Here is a 23490-nt window from a genome sequence, read left to right as displayed (position 1 = left end):
AGTTAAGGGCAGATGAAGGAAACACCTGCACAAACATTGAGAAGATCCAACCACCAATTCAGCAAAATTAGACCCTGCAAAAGTCCCAAGAGCAGAGTGTCCAGATGAAGACGGCTTCGAACACTTACTGACCTTGGTTAAATGGAGGTCTCAAGGCTGCATCCATGAGTAGAAACTTTAGCCTGGCTTAATGATCTTTCTTCATGCAAGGCTTAAAGACCCTGCAAATTTGGCAGTGCTTTGCTTCCTTTATGTACTTCAAGCAACTTGAGTGTGGGTCGCTTGTGGGCATAGTCTTATCACAGGAAATGCAGGGCTTGAAGCCTGGTAACCGAGGCATCCCTTGGCACTGGGAATTGATCAAAACCCCCTTAGATGGTTTCAATAAATCATTACCTAAACACTAATAACCTTAACAACACTTAACTATTCAAAATAAAATACAATAGAACATAAGTCCACTGAGACTACTTGCAAAAGCAAGAAGAGCAGTTGCAGCAACCATCATGGGAGATAAGAAGGAATTGAGGGGGCTCAGGGTGGGCTACACCCTTTATATCGGAACCAGTAGTGTGCCGCACCAGGGTGTGTGCACACCATGAGTGGAGTGCACATGTGCAATTACTTGAAGAACTAAACACAACGCTTTTCAAGGCACTAAGAATGGAGAAAACCCTGGATCCGAATGGATTGGAGTGGTTCATTTCCATCTGGCACAGAGGTTGGAAGGAACTGAGGTGGTAAACAGTGCTGCACACCCTTATATAGCTTTGCCCTCAGAATATGTGGAGATAGTGAGGAGAGGGGTAGGAGAAGATGTGTGAAAGTGCTCTAAAAGATGCTGCTTTGAACAGGTTCTATTGTTAGGAACCATGAGGCAACATGATACCCCATAAGTGGGAATATGCAGAGAACAAAGAGTGTGAGAATAACTTCTAACAGGATGAAAATGGAGATGTCAAAACCCTATTTCTGAGGCCCTTACCCAGGCAAAACACCCATTGACTATAATGACTAAAATGACTGGGGTACTGAGCTGTATGTAATGACAAATACATCCTGTGAATTGTAATATGCTAAAAGGGAAGAGGGTAAACATCATTTTTTCTTTTCAAAACATATTTTAAATGACTATTCATAGCAGCTTGCAAACAAGATTCATTGTCCGACCAAACTATCTCTTTCCTGCTGGCAAACACTGATTCCTTCCAATTCCCTCTGTATTTGAAATTCAGTGCTTGAGTTGGCTATTTCTTGTTTCTGTATCAGCATTCTTAGTGATGTCAGCCCAGAAATGAAAGTGTTTATTTGTTAGATTATGCTCCTATGCAAGGGAAAACATTTTGCCAGTGTCTATTTTAATTTAAAGTCATCTATCTAATCTGTTTGTTCTATCTGTCCGGTCCATCAGTGTAGTATTTGAGTGCCCATAATAACAACAATAATATTGTAAGAAAGGATTAACTACATTCTCTAAAATTAGATGAAACCATTCATTTTACCTTCACATACAGGTTGTTTGGTCCACTTCCCTGCTTTACATGCAACAGTAGCTGATCCATTGATGATAAAACCTGGATGGCATTGATAACGTACTGTTTCACCAGGCTCATAACTATCCTTCACGTTGCCTTCAATTTGAGCGTTGAAAACGTTTGGAACATCTTGACATGAAGTTTCTGAAAAGATACACATACGAGATTAAAATCAGTGCAACCCTCCCACAAGACACGTTATCTAATTAAGCCCTTTGTAACAGTATATAACCACATAAAGACAGCTATTAAATAGCGATTGCAACTTACAAACATACAATAAGCTGTAGGGGAGTACTTACATTTATAATATGTACACTGTTAAAAATTTGTCAGAAAATTAAATAAACAGGCCTAAATTCACTAAGAATTCAGTTGCTGATGAAATTTATTTTCTGTCTCTGACTGAGATCAGCATTTGCAGTTGCTTCTCTTCTTCTGGACATCTCATGCCATGAGTGATGTGTTCACTTCCTTGAACAGAACTTTGATGAAAATACATCTACCCATGTAGGTATTGATATGGCCCCCCACCACCATAATATGTAAATACCTCCACCCATTAATGGATTTATCTTCATAACCCCACTGTCAAGAATACTACTATACTCATTTTCCAGATAGGAAAGTGAGGTATAGAGTTTAAAAGACTTGCCCAAGACCACAGAGGGAATCTGTGGCAGAGCCAGGAACTGATTCTAGATCTCCCGAGTTCTAGCTGAGAGGTTTTTTTTTTTAAAAAGCCTCTGAAACCTTCACCCAGTCAGAAGCTTTCTGAAGACCCTATGCCAGAAAACTAAGATATCACAACAATCTGAACAAATCCAGAGAGTCATTTTTCCCTATAATTTAGCCTGTAGTTTAAAGTTATTGCCTTCTCCGCTAAATGAGCCACTTTTGAAAATTCTACACAGTGTAATTACCAACACATGTAGGAGCTGAGGTCCATTTTCCCATCTCACAAGTTATCTCAGGTGTTCCATGTAATTTGAAGCCAGTATTACAATGGTATATTAACACAGTACCATTCCAATAAGCAACTGCTCCCAATTGCTCCGTTCTTAAATCCTGATTTTCTAGATTGATAATCTGACCATTTTTTATGGGAAGTGGTTGAAAACATGCTTTTTCTTCTGTTTGGGGAAAAAAAAGTTTTATTATGCCATATGCACATAGTCTAAAACTGAAAGAGAAACTAACAATAAAGTCACGTGAAAGTAAATTGTGATGATTTTTAAGGCTGGGGAATACTACAGAATTACATACTCCCACAAAATGTCATTTTTCCATTGCCTTAATCCCCAAAAAGAGCTGGAACCCAACCCATACTGATGGGATGCATTGACTGCCTATGATCTATAAAATATGGTTAATTCATTACAAGCAGAGTAGCATTTATGGTGTCATGACGTTGTTGCAGAAGTTAAGAATTGAAAGGGAGTCTCTAGTGCTTTATATACACTAAAATTTTAAACTAGTTTTCCAGCACCAGTATAACTGCACCTGTGCACAGCAGGGTTTCATGACTTAGTGCTAAAAATATGAGAGTCCAGTCTGCACCAGGGTTTAAAGCATTACTGGGGCTGCACCAATCCTGGGAGCGAGCTCCATATCATTGCAGTATAAATGCACCTTCAGCATGCAGAAGATCAAAACCCTAGATCTCTTCTGATCTCTGATGAATCAGGTAGGTATGTTTTAATGGGAGCCAAAAGACTTTTTACTCCTACTGTTACTCTAGATATGATAGATTTCAATCATTCCAGTAGGTGTGCATTTGTTTGGTTTCAGTGAATTATGTTTAGTTTCCCAAATATGTTTAACACATTGCATTGGATTTATGTGATTATATTGGGTTTAACAACAGAGATACATTTAAATATTTTCAAAATTAAGTTTGATTAGCAATCAGGATAGGGAAGGAGGAAATCCAAATTTCTCCCATAGAGTTACACTTGGATAAAATATGTTCACAGATTATAAATCTGAATGGGTTAGCACAAATGGAAAATAGTGGCAATATAATATTATGAAGAAGCTAGATCCATTAGTGATTCTTCAAATTTCTCTGTTTAAAGAAGCTAGTCTACAGATCATTATGAGACAGTGTTGGCCACTCAAACAGAATTATATAGTAAAATTAGTTGGATTACAATCAGAATTTGATTCACTAAAAGAAAGTGCATGGATTCTTTTGTAAGGAGATTGTATGTGTTCCACAGAAGCAATTAACAATGAATTAGAAACTAATATGGCAGTATATCAACTTGCACTAGAAGCATTGGCTTTGATCCTAAAATAATGCTACCTGAAACCCACATCTATTTGGCAGTACTGGAAAATGGAATTAGCTGTTTGATCTGGACAGTTTCATCAGCTCCTTCCAGCCCACAAATGGACCTTAAATTAACAAATTTAAAAAAATCTGAATGATATATATCTGATGTTATGAGACTGTACATGTGGTTTGAAGTTTGTAGCGACTATGGGCCTTTACCTTCAGGGATCTGAAAAGATGCTTAAAATCTCATGGACAATTTTGAATAAAATATTAAACTGTATAAATGTTCCCTCTTTTAAAGTTAGTAAATTCCCTCCCATCCTCAAAAAAAATGGAAAATTCAATTTTCCTCTGAAGAATTATTATTAAATTTTGTGGTTAAATTAAATTGTGAAACAAAGGGATTTTAATATGTTTTAATGTCAAATATCAGTACACAGCCTTAATTATGTAGTCACCATTTATACATTCATAATTTCTGATATACATACCCCCCCATATATACTACCACTTCAGAGGGTTTTTTAAAAAAATAAATGAATTCATATTAGCAAAGCACTCAGCTGGTATAGTGATAAGCACCATGGAAAATTCCAGAAAGAAATTAAAAACTGGATTCAGAGCAGGGTTTGAAAAGCATGCAATAAATAAGCTCTGTGGCCACATATTGAACATGAGGATTGATGAAGAAAATATTGACTGCTTAATAAATGAGCATCATGTATATTTTGCTTTGAATGAGGCAGGGGTCCGGTGGAAAAAGTGTGTGATCATGTAATTAAAAATAGTCATCATAAATACAAGCTAGGGGGTTAAATTAAGGTTGTACAGAAAGCCTTAATTCTGGCATTTCCTAATTTTTGAATGCTTGATTTTGCAGCCTTAATGGTTTTTAACATAGTTTTTGTGTTATAAATACTGTGTGTATGTATATGAGGCTTAATATACACACAAAATACAAAAATGGTTGTATATTTTCTTTCACAGAACTTAATTTTATTAAACAGTGAGTGCCACACTTGTGCTTTTGATAATCTTCCTCCTTAGTACTATTACTAGTAAGAGAAAAAAATTATCTGACACTAATATAAGATTGTAACTTTTGACTTTAATTACTATATTCATTTTTCAGACCATAGCTCATTTTTAACCTATTATTAACATAATGAATACAATTCAAATCCTTTATCTCAATAGTCTAATGTTAATGATCTGATTACTTTGTTCATTTTACTTTTCAACCCTATTTCTTATGTATTTTTGATTTTCTTCACTGAAAGGTTGTTGGTGACTTCTTAACAAGATATGTGAACACAAACTATCACAGTGAGTAAGGGTCTAACAGTGATAAAGTAGTTGTCCTGTTGTATATGTTGTTTGTACATTTCTTCTGATTGATCCAGTTAAAGAAATAGTAATAAAACTTTATACTGACCAACACAGCGCGGTGGTGATTGCCACTTCCCATTTTCACACATTATTTCTTTCACTCCTCGATGTTCAAAATTTTTCAGACACGTAAAAGCTATTTTTTCACCACTCTCATAGTTTCTTGTTTCTGTTATGTTGATGGCACCTGGTAGCTGAGGTGGAGGTGGACATTTTCTTTTAATCTCTTCAAAAAAGATATTTCAGTTAGATCTCATGATCCAAAAGATGGTAAATGTAAAAGTTCATTTCAAACCAGAAGAGTTAATAATAGATAAAAACATGAGCATTCAATAGATCCTTAATAGCTATTATCAACATTTAGTTAGCATCATAGTCATATTACATTGAATCAAAGAACTGCTGTATATTCAAAGTGAAGTCCAACTGTGGGCTTTAAATCAACATTTCATAATGGAGTCTCATTGTGAGCAGCTTTTCTTCCTGCCCATAGCAAGAGCATGATAAATGACCTTTATTGTAACTGATGTTATGCTTCTAATTAACTCAGAAGCTATAAGATGCTAAGGGTCTAATCCAGCCTACTTCCTACACAGTGGAACAACTGACATTGCACTGAGCAAGCTGGTAGAGCTGCAAGAGTAGGTTGTGTGGCAGTCATACAGAAAATGCACACACTTAATTATGGCACAGAATTGAGCTAGGCAGGGACCCCCCCCCAAGTGAGTGTAAAGAAAAACAGGAAGAAACAGGTTGGTAGGAGAAGGGCAGCACCAGAGGATCCACTCCTTATGAAGGAGGGAGGGGTGCGTAAGAGCCCACATTGTTTATTCTGCAGTGCGGCCTATGGAGAAAAAGAATCCTTATCCTTAGCGGCTCTTTATCCAAACTGAGATCCTGTATGACCTGGGGCCAGTCTCAATGTGTCTGAAATCCCCATCTGTAATATGGGGATAATAGAACTTCCCTAACTTTGGTTAGGCTAAACAAGCCAAGCTCTTTAATTCCACGGATCATCCTAGTAGCCCCTCTCTGCACCTGTTCCAGTTTGAATTCATCTTTCTTAAACACGGAGGACCAGAGCTACACACAATATTTCAGATGAGGTCTCACCAGCACCTTATATTATGGTACTAGCACTTCCATATCTCTACTGGAAATACCTCGTCTGATGCATCCTAGGACAGCATTAGCTTTTTTCACAGCTACATCACATTGGCGGTTCATAGTCAGCCTGTGAGCAACCAATACACCAAGGGGTCCTTCTCTGCCTCTGTCACTTCCAACTGATGCATCTCCAGCTTATAGCATCATCAGTACGGAGGAGGATAAGAACATTATACAAGATGATCTGGATGACCTTGAACACTGGAGTGACAGAAATTGATGAAATTCAAAAGTACAAAGTGAAAGGTCATGTACTATCTAATCATAAGAATTTCTGCTACAAACTGGGGTCTCACATCATTTGGAAGCAACAATGGAGGAGAACGACCGGGGTGTGTGGGTTAACCACAGGATGACAATGAGCCACCAATGGGATGTGGCTGTGGAAAAGTTGATCCTAGGATGAATTAGATGAGGCATTTCAAGTAGAGATAAAGTAGAATTAATGCCATTGTACAAGGCACTGGAAAGACCTCCCTTGGAATACTGTATACAATTTTGATCTCCCATTTTAAAGAAATAGTAATTTAAACTGGAACCGGTGCAAAGAGGAGTTGCTATGATGTTTGCGGGAATGAGGGCCTATCTTATGAGAGGAAACAGGAAGAATTGGCTTGTTCTCACAAAAAGAAGGCTGATTAGGGGAAGGTGAAAAGTGATTTAAGCTAAAGCACAATGTTGGCACAAGAACAAATGGATATAAACTGGCCATGAACAGATTCAGGCTGGAAATTAGAAGTGTGTGTCTAACTATCAGAGGGATGAGTTTGGAACATCCTCTCAAAAGAGATTGTGGAGGCAAACAACTTAATTAGTTTTGAGAGAGATGTAACAATTTTATGATGGCCTTGTGTGTGATGGTAGAGGGCAGGGAACAACAGACCTGGGGCTCACTTTGGTATCTTACTTAATAATTTCCTTATGGGGACTGTGGACTCTGGTGTACCTCCATCCCTATTATCTCTGCCTGTAGCACATAATAGTCTAGATTCCCATGGGTTGTAATACTTTAGTCTCATTTTGGTTGTTGGGTTAGTGTGTGGGTGTTGGGTGGTGTTGGTGGCCTGTGATATACAGGGGGTCACACTAAATTATCTAGTGATCCCTTCTGCCCCTAAACTTCATGACTCTATTAAAGAGTGTGAGACACTCAGATACTACAGAGATGGGGCTATAAAAGTACCTGCTATTTTCTAACTTTTGAGAGCTTAACTTACAGTGGTCTTTTAATTAATTTTTTTTGTGACAGAAAAGGCCATACCCCTAAGATATTTCAAGTTCCTGTTCCAAAACCTGAGGGTGCTAGAACTGTTCTAAGAAAAAGTTGCAAGAATCTTTTATCATGGGAAAAACAATGATCTTTCCCTCATCTGACTCGTAGAAATGGCTGAAACATTGTGACTGAAACTTTCCCAGGGAATACTGGGGGAAGAGGGGGGCGGAAGGGAATCAGCTTGTGGCAGACACCTGGCATGGAAAATTTCAGCCCAAATAATTAACATTTGAAAACAGTCTTATACTAGGAAGTGTTGGACAACATGGTCTGCCTATAACATAGAGTGAGAGAGGCCCCAGCTCTGACCCGGGTCAATGGCTACGGTAGCTGGAGGGCAACAATCCTAGCTAGGGTGATGCCATTATAAACCACACAGGTTTTCTTATAAAATATGTATCTGAGAACTCAGCTGCTTAATTTGAGAGTGGATGAAGAATGGCCAATGAATCAGGCTCACAACATCTGAATAGCTACTTCACTGTCCTTATTTTGATGCCTGATTGAATGTATTAACAAACCCCCTTCTGAACTAGCCCAAGAACTAAACTCTGGATTCAGCATATGTTTCAGTGAGTTGTTTCTAACCTGGTGTAATTTCTACCTATAATTAGTGACATTACCTTAATCCACCACCCCGTCCTCTCTAAAAATATAAAATATTTTATAAAATATATACATATTAAAAGTGAGTACTTTGGAGACAGGGATGCAATTCAAATTGCCAATATCTTTCAAGCAATTAAAACATTCTAATTTTGTTGACGTTTAAGATAAATTACCAAAAAAAAAAAAAAAAATCAATATATTTGACCTATATCTCATTTAAATCCAATGATCGACCTATAAGATGGTATAATAATATTCTTGTATTTCTTCACTGGTGTGGAAAACCAGGTATGCAGACCAATTTAAGAATAAAAGTAAAAAGCACACAGCAATGCAGAATGGATATTAAGTCTGTCCACAATATGAAAAGTAAAAAACCCACCTAACAAGGAAAACAATCCAGAAATGTTTTATTACAGTCCCACAGCATAGGAGACAGAATATAGGTTAGACATTCCACTTTAACAGACATTTAGGTCCAGATTAAGGAAAGCATTTAAGCACATTGACTTCAAGAGGATTTAGGTACATGCTTAAGTGCCTTCCTGAATAGGGATACTTTCCTGAATCAGGGCCTTAGGGAAAAGGAGACATTTTCCTACTATTTTCTAGCAGGACTTTAGTTTCCCAAGAAGAAATTAACTTTTTCCTCATGAGCAATATTAAACATAAATAATTTTACTCCCTATTATCTCTTTCTTTCTCCAAATGCTCATTTGAGGATATAAACTCTTTGCTTTTTCAACAGGTATAAGGTCAGGAAATAAAACCAGGAATTTGTTGCCATTGTAAGTGATGCAATATGCAGCCCTAGTAGGATTATCTTTTTGTCAGATGGACAGAGACCCTAATAATTCCTATTTTTATGGGTTGGTTTACACCTCCTTGAAATGGGCAGGTATAACAACTGCCTTTCAGTCTAGATAAGTGTAAGAAATAATTAAGCTCCTTTATGGCACCAGATAGCTGAAACAATAGAAGCACCACCCAAAATACAAGGAACATAACAAGCCTGAGTAGAAGCTGAACAATGTGACCCAAAGAGTTTCTCTGGGGACTGATATAGTAAATGCAGGGGCTAGGGCACTGTATTGGTGGAGCTGTATGTTTCAGTGAGGAAGAGAAGCAATGAGGAACATCAAAGAGATGGAGTAGGAAGCCCAGTAGAGAAAGAAAGAACAAGCACTGAGGAGGGTGGGGATGACCTTGAGAAAAAGCCTAGAGAATGATTTTGGGGTGCAGTGCAAGCTGAAAGAGGATTGGAACTGTGAGTAAAGAAACTATCTATTGTTTGATCCTACTGTATGCAGGGAAATAGGACTGTGTGTACATTTTTTTTGGTAAGTAAATAGGATTGCATTCAAGAATTACCTGACTTCATCTTGTCCTAATGGAAACAACCCGCTAGAAGCTACACCCTGAAAATTGGCTAACTGCTCAAATCAAAAAGGGATAACACTACATTGTTCGTAATTCCAGATTTACACATTGGGGTCAAAATTCTATAACAAAACCCAGAATCTAAACATTTCATACCCTCATTCAGTTTTCCATAGTTCTAGTCTTTATTTCCTTTGAGGAAGTATTTTTTACCAGGGACTTTGCAGATTTTGGCAATTTCTTACTGTGAAGCATGGACAAGATCTTTTTGGTTCCTTGGGAAAAGAAGGACTTTAAAAATAAATAAATAAATAAAAAAGAAATTCAAACAGTCAATCTAGAGAATTCTGCTCTCCAAAACTGGAGCTTCTGCCACATGATACTTTGGTTGGTGCTAGGCTCTGACCCCAGAAAGGCCCCTAATGAAATGTCTTTAATATCTTACTAAAGTTTGTAGAGACGTTTACTTTTCCTTAGCAAGATTCCATAAGGCTATGCTGAAATAAAAATAGCCTGATCCTCATACCAGTCTATTATTTAGAGAATGTCAAATTATTACTGTAATTTAAGAGCAGTAAGTTATCTGTTCTACCCTTTGGCAGAAATTATAAACAGACTTATATTTTAATGAGCAAAAACATTTTCCCCAAACTTCTCTAGGACTAAAGGTAGATGTAATAATTAGTAATTATAAATATGATTAATTATAGTAATTAGAAAAGAATGGTTTGTATATAAATACACAAGCTTACCGTTGCATTCAGGTTTAGGTGACCATTCCCCATATTTACAGGTTGCTTGCTTGAAATTTATAGCATCTGATTTACACTGGTACTTTAAAGTTGTATTGTGCCTATATACCTTTTGCTTGGCAGTTGGTAAAATGATTATATTCTCAAAATTCCCTGGACTGTCACATGTAGCAGATTGAGCTAAATAAAATGCAACACAAATTAAAATACGCTATAAATCAAAGGAAATGTCAAGTAAATATGTATTTAAAGGGAAGCATTCAACTTGCAAACACACATCCATGTGAAAATGTTGTGTATACTATTGTTAAAATTAATGCCTAAAGTTACTAGAGAGAAGCAAGAGACGTATAGAGAAAATGAATACTACTGTAAATAGCCTTCATCAATCCGATGAAGGCTTTTGATACTATTGACAGGGCCTTTTTATTGTTCTGAAAAAACTGAATTGCCCCCCCCCCCCCCAATTATTGAGCATCATTTGCTCATTATATCAAGATATGAGGGCCACTGTAGTGTATGAAAACATAGAATCAAATGCCTTTGACATCAACAATGGGGTGAACCAGCAGTGTGTTTTAGCTCCTGTGTGCTTTAACATCTACTTTTCATTCATGCTTCTTTATATAGTTAAGGACAGCAATGATGGCATTTATCTTTGAGCCAGACTAGATGGAGGCTCGTTCAACATCACAAGGTTTAGAGCAAAAACCAAGGTAAAAGAGCTGGTTCTGAGAGATTTCCTGTTTGTAGATGATGCGTCTATAATTGCCCACGGTGAATCTTCCTTGCAAAATCTTTTGAGTAGATTTTCTGCATCATGCAAGAGCTTGGTTTGACAATTAGTTTCAAGACAACTGTGGTCATATACCAAGGGATGGAAGAATCAATGCCTGACATCACTCTGGAGGGTGAATCTCTTGACATCGTCAACAGCTTTTCCTTCTTGGAAACTGCGATCAGCAGGAGTCTTGACCTTCAGACTGAACTGACTAACAGAATCAGAAAAGCAGCTAAGAATTTTGGACTTTTACAGAAACGTGCATGGAATGACAGCAAACTGTCAACTAATATGAAGATGCAAATCTATGACATCCCTGATTCAGAAATATGGACTACATATGCTAGGCACATCAGGAGACTGAATCTTTGCCACACAGGGCCCCCACATGGGGAGGGGAGAAAGAATACACTTTACTAGGGCGTGGAGGTCTTGCAGGGCCCAGCCCAGGTTGCAATCCCCATTACCACGAGGAAAACATTTTTCATGGCTCATGAAATTGGATGTATGGGACGAGGGATTGTGGTATGTGTGTTGGAGGGGGCCCGTGTTTTAAGTTTGTACTGGGCCCAAAAAAATTATGCTTGGGCCCTGTTTCCACATGAGATGCCTGCACAAGAGCCTGACAATAAAGTGGGAAGACAAAATACCAAACACGGAGGTGCTGGAGCTCACAGAACTGACACATTTAGAAACTACTATTAAGAAGAAGGGGTTGTGATGTCTTGGTCATGGCAGGAGAATGGAGGAGACCATATCCCCAAGAATATTTTGTACAGTGAGATTCGAGATTGATCTAGAAAGCAGGGTCACCTTTTATGGTGGTATCACGACATGTGCAAAAGGGGTATGAAGTTGTTCAACATCAATGTAAACAGCTAGGAGGAGCATACTGAGTCCCATCCAATCTGGAGGGAATAGCTGTCACTGGGTGCAGCTCAATATGAAGCATTCTTGATCCAGAGGACGGAAGCAAAGCAAGAAAGAAGAAAGAGGTGTCCTCTATGTAATCTTGGACTCTAATTCAGAAAACATGGATCTGTGAAATTCATAACAAGCTGTTTTATTCTCAAATTGGGCTTGCCAGCCATAATGGACTCATCAGGCACTTGACGAGACCTCTTACACATTCAGCATGATACAATGGATCAACGGTTGCCTATAAAGTTACTAGAACAGAGAGAGATCAGAGAAAAAATATCCCTAGTGTATTTAGCTTGTGTACTTGTAACAATAGGAGGAAAAATGTTTTCTGGAAGAAGTATAATTGTTAAGTTGATAGTGTCCCTTTCACTGTGTGAAATAAGAGGAACACTCGAATTTGATTTCTCTTTTTATATTTTTTTTTAAACAGCATAACTGTATAGAGAGATGTGGAGAAAAGGAAGCCCTCATTAAATTTTTAGAACCATGAATACCATATATTTCTTCCATATAGACAGGTTATTTCAAAGAATCAGCATCCCAAAGAGGTGCATATGTGACTTAAAGTTGATGTGCTGAATCAAGCCTTTTGGCCTTGATCAGGTGTTTCTGCGAATTATTATAATGAAAGCTTCTCTAATAACTGTGTAAGGTAAGCAAACTGTGTTTGTTGGGTCAGATGAAGTCCTCAACATAATTGTAATTATTCTTGTTTTAAATCATTGCAAATAATGGATAAATATACAATTTATTCTGATGGAAGGAGAGCAAGAGTGAGCACATCTTAAACCTCATTCAGTAACAAAAGCCTTCAAGTTAAAAAAAATTGTACATATATGAGGACAGATCTTCAGCTGTTATATATTGTCTATGACAGTTTACACTAGATGAGGCTCAGACCAATCGTGTATATCTTGATCTCACTTGAAATTTTTGTAACTAAGAAAAGTTTATTTTAGTTTTAAAAAATAAAACATTTAGTTATCTGGCTTTCATAGTGTGTATACCATGTTACATTAGCCTGTGCAACTAAATGGGAGAATTAGACAAGGGAGCCAGAAACAGAAAAGAGCTAATCTAGACCTATCAGTGGTCAGAGGATGTGATTAGTATCTCACATCCTGGCTTTAAAGGTTGTCGGGAAACTCCATAAATATTTTAAAAAGCCAAATAGCGCCCAAAGAGATAATGGCAAGTAATTAGCACAACGTACACCCAACTTGGTTATATTCCAAAGCTTCCAAGGATGCTGCTGGTTGCCTTTGTTGGAAAGACAAACTGCAACAAGGTAACCCTGTTGAAAGGCACTGATGCTTTTACACACATGCTTAACTTTGTACACACTGCGAATATCCCATTGACTTCACTGGGACTCCTTGCATAAAGTTAAGCACGATGATGAGTCTTTTCAGGATTGGACTGTAGCAATTTCTAATTAAAAAAAATCATGAAATCAAGAATCCCACCCCCAGCATCAAACCAATGCACCAGGTATGGTATGTAACAAATGGTTCTAAAGATCTATATAAATTGTATCTGCCTAGATACTGATGAATCTCCATAAAACCTTAAATAAAATGGTTAGTTTAATGCTTAAAGTATTATCTAAATAGTTTACCAGCACATGAAGGTAAAGATGTCCATTTTCCACTAAGACACTTTGCTGTTTTTGTCCCAACAGTTCCATAGTTTTCATCACATTCATATTCCACTGTATCTCCATGATGATACTGATAATGGTCTACATCGACAACCTTTCCATTGGTAATAAGGGGTGGCGAGTCACAGGTTTTTTCCTCTTCTGTGGAAAAGACATAAATATTCCATGTTATATTCTTGTCAGATAAAAAACATCATAAAAGAGCTTTAATTAAAATATTTAAATAATTATTTAGGGCCTGATCTTGCTCTCATTAAAGTTAGCAGGAAAACTCCAATTGACTTAGATGGGTCCAGCCCTCTAGTTTGTAATAAATTTGCCTTTCCTCCAAACTCCTCTCCCTCACTTCTTTAGGACTGTGACAGCTCCCAAGAGTGTATTCAGTTTCTCTCTCCTCACATTTAGGATGTGTAAGGATTTCATTTTGTCCTCCCGATTTCCACACACAAAAAAATCATTAACTTAACATTGCTTAAGATGGATTACCTACCAAGAATGAAAACACTAAAAAGGAAGGAAATCTTAAATTAAGTCAATGTACACACTCAACACAATACCAAGCTCCAATTCACTACTACCATTTCTCTCTCTCTCTCTCTCTCTCTCTCTCTCTCTCTCTCTCACACACACACACACACACACACACACACACACACACACACACACTCTCTAATACCCACTTTCAATTGAAAAAAATCCTATTGCCTTCAGTGCACACATCCAAGAAGTGAAAAAATCACACAGCTCCCCATCGCATTGAGCACAGCTCCCCAGCCCTGACATTCTTCACTTTTCCCCTTCTAATTTGCAGCATCTGCTCTTCTGCTGCTGTGACCATGTCACCCCATTGCACTTCTGTTCAAAGCCCTTCCTTTACTTGCTTTCTTTTTCTGCATCAAATTCAAACTCTTCCTTCTCAATCTTATAATTTATAATTTCATCCTTATACTGGCTGATCTCAAACTTCTACTCCCCTTCCAAATCTCTATGCTTATATTACACACTCTATCTTATATCCCACTCTTGGCTTTGTACTTCATTTCATGTTGCCTCTACAAATAGACTTCCTTCCCACTTACTGTAAATCCTTCATTACAAGTCCTTGTATCCACTTCCTTGTCTTTCACTTGCTATATGAATCTTTTGCATGTGTTTTAGCTAGCTCAAACTCCTTGGGCAGAGACCTTGCTGTGTGCATATAAGGTGCGTTATAAATAATAATACACAGCATTCAGTAGCATGTTTTTATATAAAGTTAGCATGATACTGAAATATTCAACTGACCTGGTATTCACTGGTTTTCATTAGAAGTTCTACTTACATGTATTTAAGGCAAGGCACAGAAAATAGTGTCTGGGAACCAAATTCATCTTCCAAAGTGCTAAAATGAGGCACACCCCTTTCCTTACATTTTTGATAGGTCGGTACAGAAACCAAAGAAAATTTCAGCAGGCCAGAGCCCAAATCATTAGACTTGCCAAGGCAATCATCAAAGCTCTAGTAAATCTGTCAATATTTTGGATTTTGATTGTCTATGATTCTTTAGGTCATACAATCCTTTTATTCCATGAAACATCTGCAATTATTTCCCCTAACTGCAGGTTTTCAGTTCAGACAAAACCAAACAAAAAACTCTATTTGACTTCCAAATATACTGCAGATACAAGGAAATATTATAGTTTTGTGCATTTATTTTATGTTTTCAAACTATGTAAGTTTTTATGCATACTAAATACTCCTCTCCAGCATTAGGTAAATTATCAGTGTGGCACTCATCATTTAGATGCTTTTGACCAGCCACATCAGACCCTGCAAATTACAGTTGGCCTGTGGCATCTAAAATGCTGTCCAAGTTAATGAAAAACACTTGCACAGGTCCGATTCCATCTCACAGAGGTCTGTAATACAGAAACTATGTACATGGACCAGTATGTTACATCTCATTAGGTATAGTTTTGATTTAGAAAAATCTCTAAAAAGGTTAATAAAAGGGTAGTAATCCTAAGAGTGTGAAAAACATATAGTTTTCCAATGCAGGAAGGTGAAGATGTCCATTCTCCATCAATACATTCTGTTTTTCTTGATCCAATCATTTTAAATGTAAGTTCACAGTCATATTCCACTGAGGCACCATGTTCATATTTCCCATTAAGTTCACTCTTAATGTACCCATTGGTAACACTGGGTGGTGGTCCACAAGCTTTGGTTTCCACTAATAAAAAGAGATTATATCAAAACACTTGGCACAATATTTGTCACAGTGAAAAATAGACTAGAATAAAAAACGAACAAAACCAGATACACTGCTTCATGTGGAGAAAGATGGTACAGCTGACTCATGAATGAATGAACTATACATCTCTGGAGATTTGGATTCAAATCTACTTTAGGTTTTTAAGTGGAAATGAGTGCCATTAGCTTATCCTAGATTCAATTCACGCAACTGGCAGTTTCACTTAGTCAAAAGGGATAGAAACAAATTCACATTTTCAAATGGGGAATGAAGGCACAGCAGGTTAGTGAGTACATTGGCAGAGGGATAGATGGGATGGTTCAGCTTGGGGTACATATTATGATCCAGAAAGAACTCACAGCAGAGTTTAACAATATTGAAGAGCCAGTTATATTAATATGAATCTTACCTAAATAAACCTAAGGGAAATATTTACCTTTACATGTTGGAGATGCTGGGAACCATCCAAAGTAATAGCACTGAGAGGAATCAGGTCCCATTCTTTTGTATGTTTTTAAACAGGAAAATGTCACAACATCTCCGTTGGCATATTTATCCTTAGTGGGAGAAATCACACCATAGGGCAATTTCAACATTTCACATTCTATAGCTAAAAACGGTGGAGGGAAGGAAAGAAAATATGACATTATAACAAATGTACTTTGGAAAAAGTATTAAAAATAATAATGATTTGAAAAAATGGGTTGAGCCCTGGTTAAAAACCAATTGAAATACATTGAAAGACCTCCATTGACTTGGATTAGGACTTTGGTTAGCGGCAAGAAGAAAAATCTTGCTGAACACAAAAACTGGGAATTTGTAAAACAGTAAGAATTCCATCTAGAAAAGAAGGCAAGCGAGGGGGGGGGGGGGGGGGGGACGACGACGCAGCGGGAAGCTACAGAGCACAATAAGATACATATTGGGAGGAAAAACTAGATGTCTCTTAGCAAATGAGGGGGTGACTTTCCCTAATCTTCTCGCCACATTCTGTTAATCTAAATATAAACATTTTACAAGCAATTTTAGAAACAGGTAGTTTTCATAGACAGACTCTTACTCAGCAAAATCTCACTTGGAATGCTCTAAATAATCAGTTAATGAAGCTGGCCTTTCAACGTGGGTTGCTAAGTGTCATGCTCTAAAATACAACCATTAGAAGTTTTTGTAAAATTTTTTTGTTCTTCATAGTAGAGTAAATATTATGTAGTTTCCGGGTGTTGATTCAAATGCTCTGATTAGCTAATGCCCAAGTTTCTCTCTTAAAAAGCATATAAAACCATGACATGTCATCCACTCCAGAACAGGCACTCACGTAGGATTACTTCAGGCTGTAGTCTCCCTCCCCAAACCCTTCATCTCCTATGAAGGAATGGGCTTTCCAGCAGCCTCCTCAGAAGCATCCAGATAGGGAATATACAATCATCATTAGGTTTCCTGAACAACAATACTTACACCTTCCATTAGTCCAAATAGAATTTTCTCTTGTTGTGGACTTAGTACATCTCTACCACCACTTCTCAAGCCCCAGTAACTATCTACTCTGTAAAAATAGTACATTAAAGTAGAGTTGGAAGGATACAGCATACAGCTGTCACACTGTGCCAGTCAATAACGTTACCAATGCAGTTCCAAAATTTCAAAAGAAAACAAGGAATTGGAAAATAGTGTTGATAATGTCATTTTAGACTGTGAAGAACACTCTTTCCTGAGGATTGCTTACTGAATTTGATGAATGGTTCTTGACTGTCCTAAGAGACATCAACACTTTTCACTCAGTTATTATCCACAATGTAACCTGCACCTAAATCTTAACTATTTAAATTAGCAATCAAACAGTTACCAATCAAAGGAATACGTTCTGCAATGTAGAAGTTTCATTAAAACCAAATCAAATAAAAACAACTTACCAAGACACTGAGGTTCAGGAATCCATTCATTTATGTCACACTTTGTCTGACCTGTTGCCATTTTATTTACAGTTTGGTATCCATCTGCACATTCATATTCCAGTATTTCTTTAAGTAGAAACACTGTTTTATTTGTGGGGAAATTAATATTCCCAAAAGTTGGTCTTGTACACGACTCTGTAGAAGTAGAGAAATTTAGTTATTTTTCCTTAGCTAGGAATTCTGGCATTCTAAAGCATCCTCATTATACATATCTTTGTGAATTTGGACCTCTAATTTTCTAATTGCAAAATAAAAATGGAATATTCAACACACAGTACCACACTTTATAGGCACTTCATTTTTCTTTAGTTATAGGTGGTGGAAGGAAAATGTTCAAGAATTTAGAAGGCAGGGCCAGAAGAGACAGTTTAGAGCAATATCTATATACCTGCATTTTGCATCCTTGCTTCTTCCATCATTTCGACTGTTTATCGAACCCGTTTGTCCTTGAAAATCTACAGTTGTGATAATTACTCAAACCTTTCCCTTGAGAGTCAACACTAATGCTTTTATAATTCAGAATATCTTCCTAATGTCTAGCAAAAAGGTTTTTCTTCTTTGGATTCAAGCCATTGCCCTTTCCTTATCATCTGAGACAGTGAATTATTCCCTTTCTTCATTTGCTGTACTATTGTAGCTGAGACATGGCCCGACATGAGTAATTAACACATGGAAGAGGCCTCATTTTTTGAAAGATAGAATTAAGGATTGAAATAAATCATCAGATTGAAAAAAGAATGTTTGTGTTAAATAAGATAAGACGACAAAATGTCTAGGCCAACTAAAGTAAGAGGGAGAATATGCAGGCAACTATTTACTATATATTAGATAAAAAGGGAAGTTAGGTATGTAGAGATGAGGTAAGGAGTAAGTCGAACCAAGGTCAGTGTGTGGACGGCACATGCCACGGGAATTGGCTTCTGCAAAGTACGAAGCCAATCCAAAAATGTGTGGTGTAATGCATAGTAAATGCAATGAAATGTGTAACATATATAAAGGTAGAAGGGTTCAGTGTAACTTTGGAGTTGTGATATATCCTACTTTCTTCCCCTCTGTGTTTGAATCTGATCAACTCAGGGTAACACTGCTGCATGCCAAATAAAGATACCTGAGTGATGAAGGCTAGGATCAAACTGAGTTCTTGGGAAGCCAACTGGAAAGAGGTCTCAGAGGAAATCCCAACATCTATATATTGTGACCGTGGCTGCTACAATTAGATGGTATCATGCTCCCTTGAGTCACCTGTAAGGACTAGATTCCTCTCCAGTGTAGGGAAGCCAGGACATAGATTCCCTGGTCTAACCCAGCTATGCTCAACAAGGAACTGGAGCAGAGGATAGAACAAAGGTGACTTTAAGCCAACCTTCTGCCTTCCAGATCCTCAAGCTGCTCCTCCCTCTTCATGCTATCGTATGCTGGTTACATATGGCCCCAAAGGATCATTCTGGCAGTTATGCTGCTTTTTCCCCTAGCAATCCCTCCATACCTGTGGGGAATTCCAACCAGCCAATTGTTTTTCAGGCTGTTTTGTGCAATGAAAGCAATGCAAAGCAAATGGAACAGGAGGGGAATTAGGCCTCATGTGTATAAAAGGGCTAGAGGTGGGAAGCAGCTTACAACAGATATATGGAGTTATCACTGCATTACATAATGTGGGCCCTAATACTGAGCCCTGTTTTATCCCATTTGAGGGTCTGGTCCTTGTTTACCAATCAAACTAATTCACACTGGCACTGTCATGAGCACTGCCTGTATTTCCAAATCATGACATTTTGTAGACTATTGTTGTGAAATACCTCAACTTGGAAGAGCTATTGTAGGTACCATCACAAAGAGACACCATTTTGCACAGCCAGAACTGAAAACAGCTTAAAGTTCCAATACTTCCAAGGGCAGACAACATAGAAGGGACTTTCTAGGGTTTGGTGGCTACGCTGTTTATTTAATACCCTTCTCTGTTCAATGAAATGGACTTCATTTGAAGGCAAATTGTAAGCAAGTTATTTTCTTCACATAGGTGTTCGGGCTATGTGGCTACATATAGGGTAAAAGAAGGAATAAACAGGAAATAAGGTAGCCCGGAATAAAAGGAAGAGATAAAAGTCCTAAGCCGCCTTGGGCTGGATTAATATTGGAGTTATTATCCCACAAAAGTGGGAGACTTAATTCTCTACTTTTAGCACCATATTTCCTCTGATCTGGAGAGAAAGACTCTTGAGACCAGAGGAAGATAACTAAAATACTTAAGGCAACAACAGTCGGAAGAAAGTTTTTTTTAAATTCTGTACTATGATGCTTTACGTAAAATTTATGTCTATTATTTAAATACAGATCAGTCAATGGTAAGTTCTTTTGCTTATGATGGCAATATTTTCCCAAACCATAGATTAATTTTGATCAAAGTAAGAAAAAACAAAGGAAGATCCAGTCATAACCTAAGAATCCTCAACCTTGTAAATTTCCCCATACAAAGCTGTACACTTTTCCTCATATGCGATCACAGTTCTCGTCCTCTAGTCAGGAAGAAAGGAGTAATGTGACAAAGCAGAGAGTTCTTCAATCATTAAATTACTCACTGATGCACTTTGGGAAAGGACTCCATCCTTCTGGAAGGCATTGTGTCTTCCCGATCTCATTTCCTTCTGGAGTCTTGTAACCAATCTGACACCCATATGTTGCTGCTTCATTTAAATTAAATCTATTCCTACTTTCAGAGAAATAACCATTCTGTATCTCAATTTTTTCACATCTTTCTAAAATAGAGAGAGAATGACAGATAAATGAAGATAAATACCCTTAACTAACATGCTTTTTGTAAGCATAAGGTGACCCCCGAGAAGAGATACATCAGAAATGAAATGAAGAAATGCTATTTAAAAACTTTTTGAACAACACATTCCTTCATACTTTTGGAGGGTGAGAAGGGAAAGTAAGAAATCATCAGAGTGCACATCAGTGTGTCTGGGCTTTCACCATCATTCCTGATACTGACTTGTCAAAGTCAATCTAAAAGATGGTTGGATTGAAAATGGTCTGTTTGGTTCTGTCACTGTTGGCTCTTATTTTATGAGAAAAGTGCTTTCTTTTTATTTATTTGCTTTCTGTAGAATTTGGTGATGAAGCTTCCTATTTTAATACACTTGATGGATCATAAGGGGCTCATCACTGAGAAAGACAGTGATAAAATATTACAGAGACGAGATCACTAACTCGGTCTTCTTGAGAGACTGACTCTCCCAGTGCAATACTTCCACAGTTGTGATCAATAAAGCATTCATGTTGGACCCCCCCAGTTTAAAGGAAAGGATGTTGCGAGACACGGCCTGAGGGGCACTAAATTTGGAACTTGCTTGTTACCTAAATTTGCTGACCTCCAGGATACACTGCACAGCCCATCCATTTTCTTGGGTATTTGGAGAGAGTAGAGATAGGGAGGGAACTAGGCTTTGAGGTAGGATGTGTTTGAATTTTGTTATGGGGCTGGATGACTGGAATTTTATATGTGATATCTTAATTGATGTTCAGGCAACCAGAGCTACTAGACAAATTGTGCAATTCACTTCATGGGAGACGGGACGGTACAGGGGCAAGGTGGAGCCATGGCTTTAAGCCACTTTGCAACACACAGAAAAAGTGTTAACCAGGCATAGACAGAGCAATGCTAAATTGTCCCAAAAGATGGTATAGTGCATGCACCATTGCTGCCTGGTAAGGAACTGGGGGAAGGACAGGGTTTCTTGGGGCACAAATTCTCCTGGACTACTTTTCCCCAATGCTATCCCCAACACAAACTAGGCCAGTGGTAAATGTTACAATTTGGTCATACCAGGTGGAGCTGCTTTTGATAGCTTTTCTGGACACTCTCCATGATAAATCTCATTTTCAATTGTGCATAACTTTATCTGACTTTCACTGTTTGGACAGAAATTTTCTATGTCTGATTTCTTCTTCAGAGGAATTTTTTGTTTTGTTTTCAAAAACTTTAAGCCAAAATGGCCGAGTTACTTCTGAAATTGGAGTTAGGGTAAATATTCTTTTCTGTCTGTGCTAAAGTATTGTCACAGTTGGGTTTTTTTTAGAATCTCTAGCACCCTTATGCTTTGGAGGAGGGACCCAAAATTTGACTGTGCGGTCCACCTGGTGTGAAAGATGTGCCTTGTCTGTCTTCGTTAAAGTGCCCTCAAATTTCGCCAAGTTCTAAATCCATGAAAACTGCAGTTTATACATGCTTAGAACTTGATTATTCTCTGAAGATTCCATCTCTACAATCCCAAAGAGACAGGAACTGAGCAGCACTTTCCTTGAAATTGCTCGTCCTGGCTCTTAGGGGTCACAAGTACATTTCTATTTTTAGTGCTGAAAGGTGGGGATAAAGGAACCAGGAAAAGCTATTGATTTGGGATAAGGAGGAACAGGGTTGGGCAGAGGAATGGGGACTATTATTATTACACCCAAAAGATATGCTCAACTCTTCACAGACCGACCAAACCAACCAACACACCCAGAAAGCCATTCCAAAAAATCTACAAACTAACTATTAGACATTACACAAGGTTCACGAAGAAGTTTGAGGATCATAGCAATATGATCGCAGCTACTCAGGTAAGAAAAGTGCATTATCATGACAAATCACCTGCTAGAATTGATATTTATCCAAGGCAGATGATGAGAGTAACATGTATACATTTTTTTAACCAGCCTCACAGTAGAACATAAATACTGCTTACTGTTAGAAATGCATCTTGGAGTAGGCGACCAGTCATTCTTTGTGCATGTAACTTTGGCTTGGTGATTTTCAGGGCTATATTCATCATCACATACGTATGAAATTTCATCACCTTCTTTGTAGGTTTTCCAATAGCTATACCGAAATGCACCATTTTCCAAATACCTGACAGAACATATTCCTAAAAAAAATGTTCAATACAGTTAGCAAAAGGAAGTCAGACAGTTAAAGAAACAGAAGAGACAAACCACCCTCTTCAAAACTATTTATCTGAAAAAAATTCAAATAAAACCTCCCTGCTGCACAACACTGTAGCACTTTATACTGAAAAGCCCTTTATTTTCAAACATGAAATAAAGAGCTCAATTTTTCCATTGCTCTGCACCTTTTGACACCACCTATGCAGAGGTGTAAATGATTATAAGAGGTGCAAGGCAGTGAATAATCAGACCACATGGGTCAGATTCTCATCTGGTGTGAAATGCAAGCTATACTGATTTATATCAGCTGAAAATCTTGCCCAATATGTCTCTGAAGAAGTGGTGTCTGCATAGATTCATTTACAACGTTAGCATCCAGAAGACTTTATGTTATATGATTCTGTCAAGTTATTTTATTTATTGGTGTCATTATGCTGCTCATTGAATCTGAATATTAAAACGAAAAAGCATCTTTACAGAATACAAATGATACTAGTACATCAGTCCAGGCTAAAGGAGGTGGCAGGAGAAGGCCACGAGCCAAAGAAAGTATCTCTCCCTTTCCTTCTCACCATGCTTAGTCTCTGGAGTAGTGTGTTGAAGTGATGGTGGTGAAGCATAAAGGTCA

General features: G+C 37.7%; 1 protein-coding gene across 1 annotated transcript; it reads right to left on the bottom strand.

Annotated features, from left to right (window-relative positions):
• Positions 1-284: 284 nt before the first annotated feature.
• Positions 285-22853, bottom strand: LOC137158560 (complement factor H-like; the record flags this gene model as incomplete). The annotated part of the gene is made up of 10 exons (XM_067556362.1): positions 285-370; positions 1503-1679; positions 2459-2668; positions 5252-5431; positions 10387-10566; positions 13710-13892; positions 16421-16594; positions 17895-18071; positions 20513-20689; positions 22664-22853. Coding segments are annotated over 10 exons (1719 nt in total), but the record flags the coding sequence as incomplete, so codon positions are not given.
• Between the last annotated feature and the right edge of the window lie 637 nt (positions 22854-23490).

This window comes from Emydura macquarii, unplaced genomic scaffold, assembly GCF_026122565.2.
Source record: "Emydura macquarii macquarii isolate MOO-44397 ecotype Brisbane River unplaced genomic scaffold, CSIRO-AGI_Emac_v2 contig_1725, whole genome shotgun sequence".
Lineage (NCBI taxonomy): Eukaryota > Metazoa > Chordata > Testudines > Chelidae > Emydura > Emydura macquarii.
Note: the sequence above shows the minus strand (reverse complement) of the source record. Positions and strands in the feature narration are given on the sequence as shown.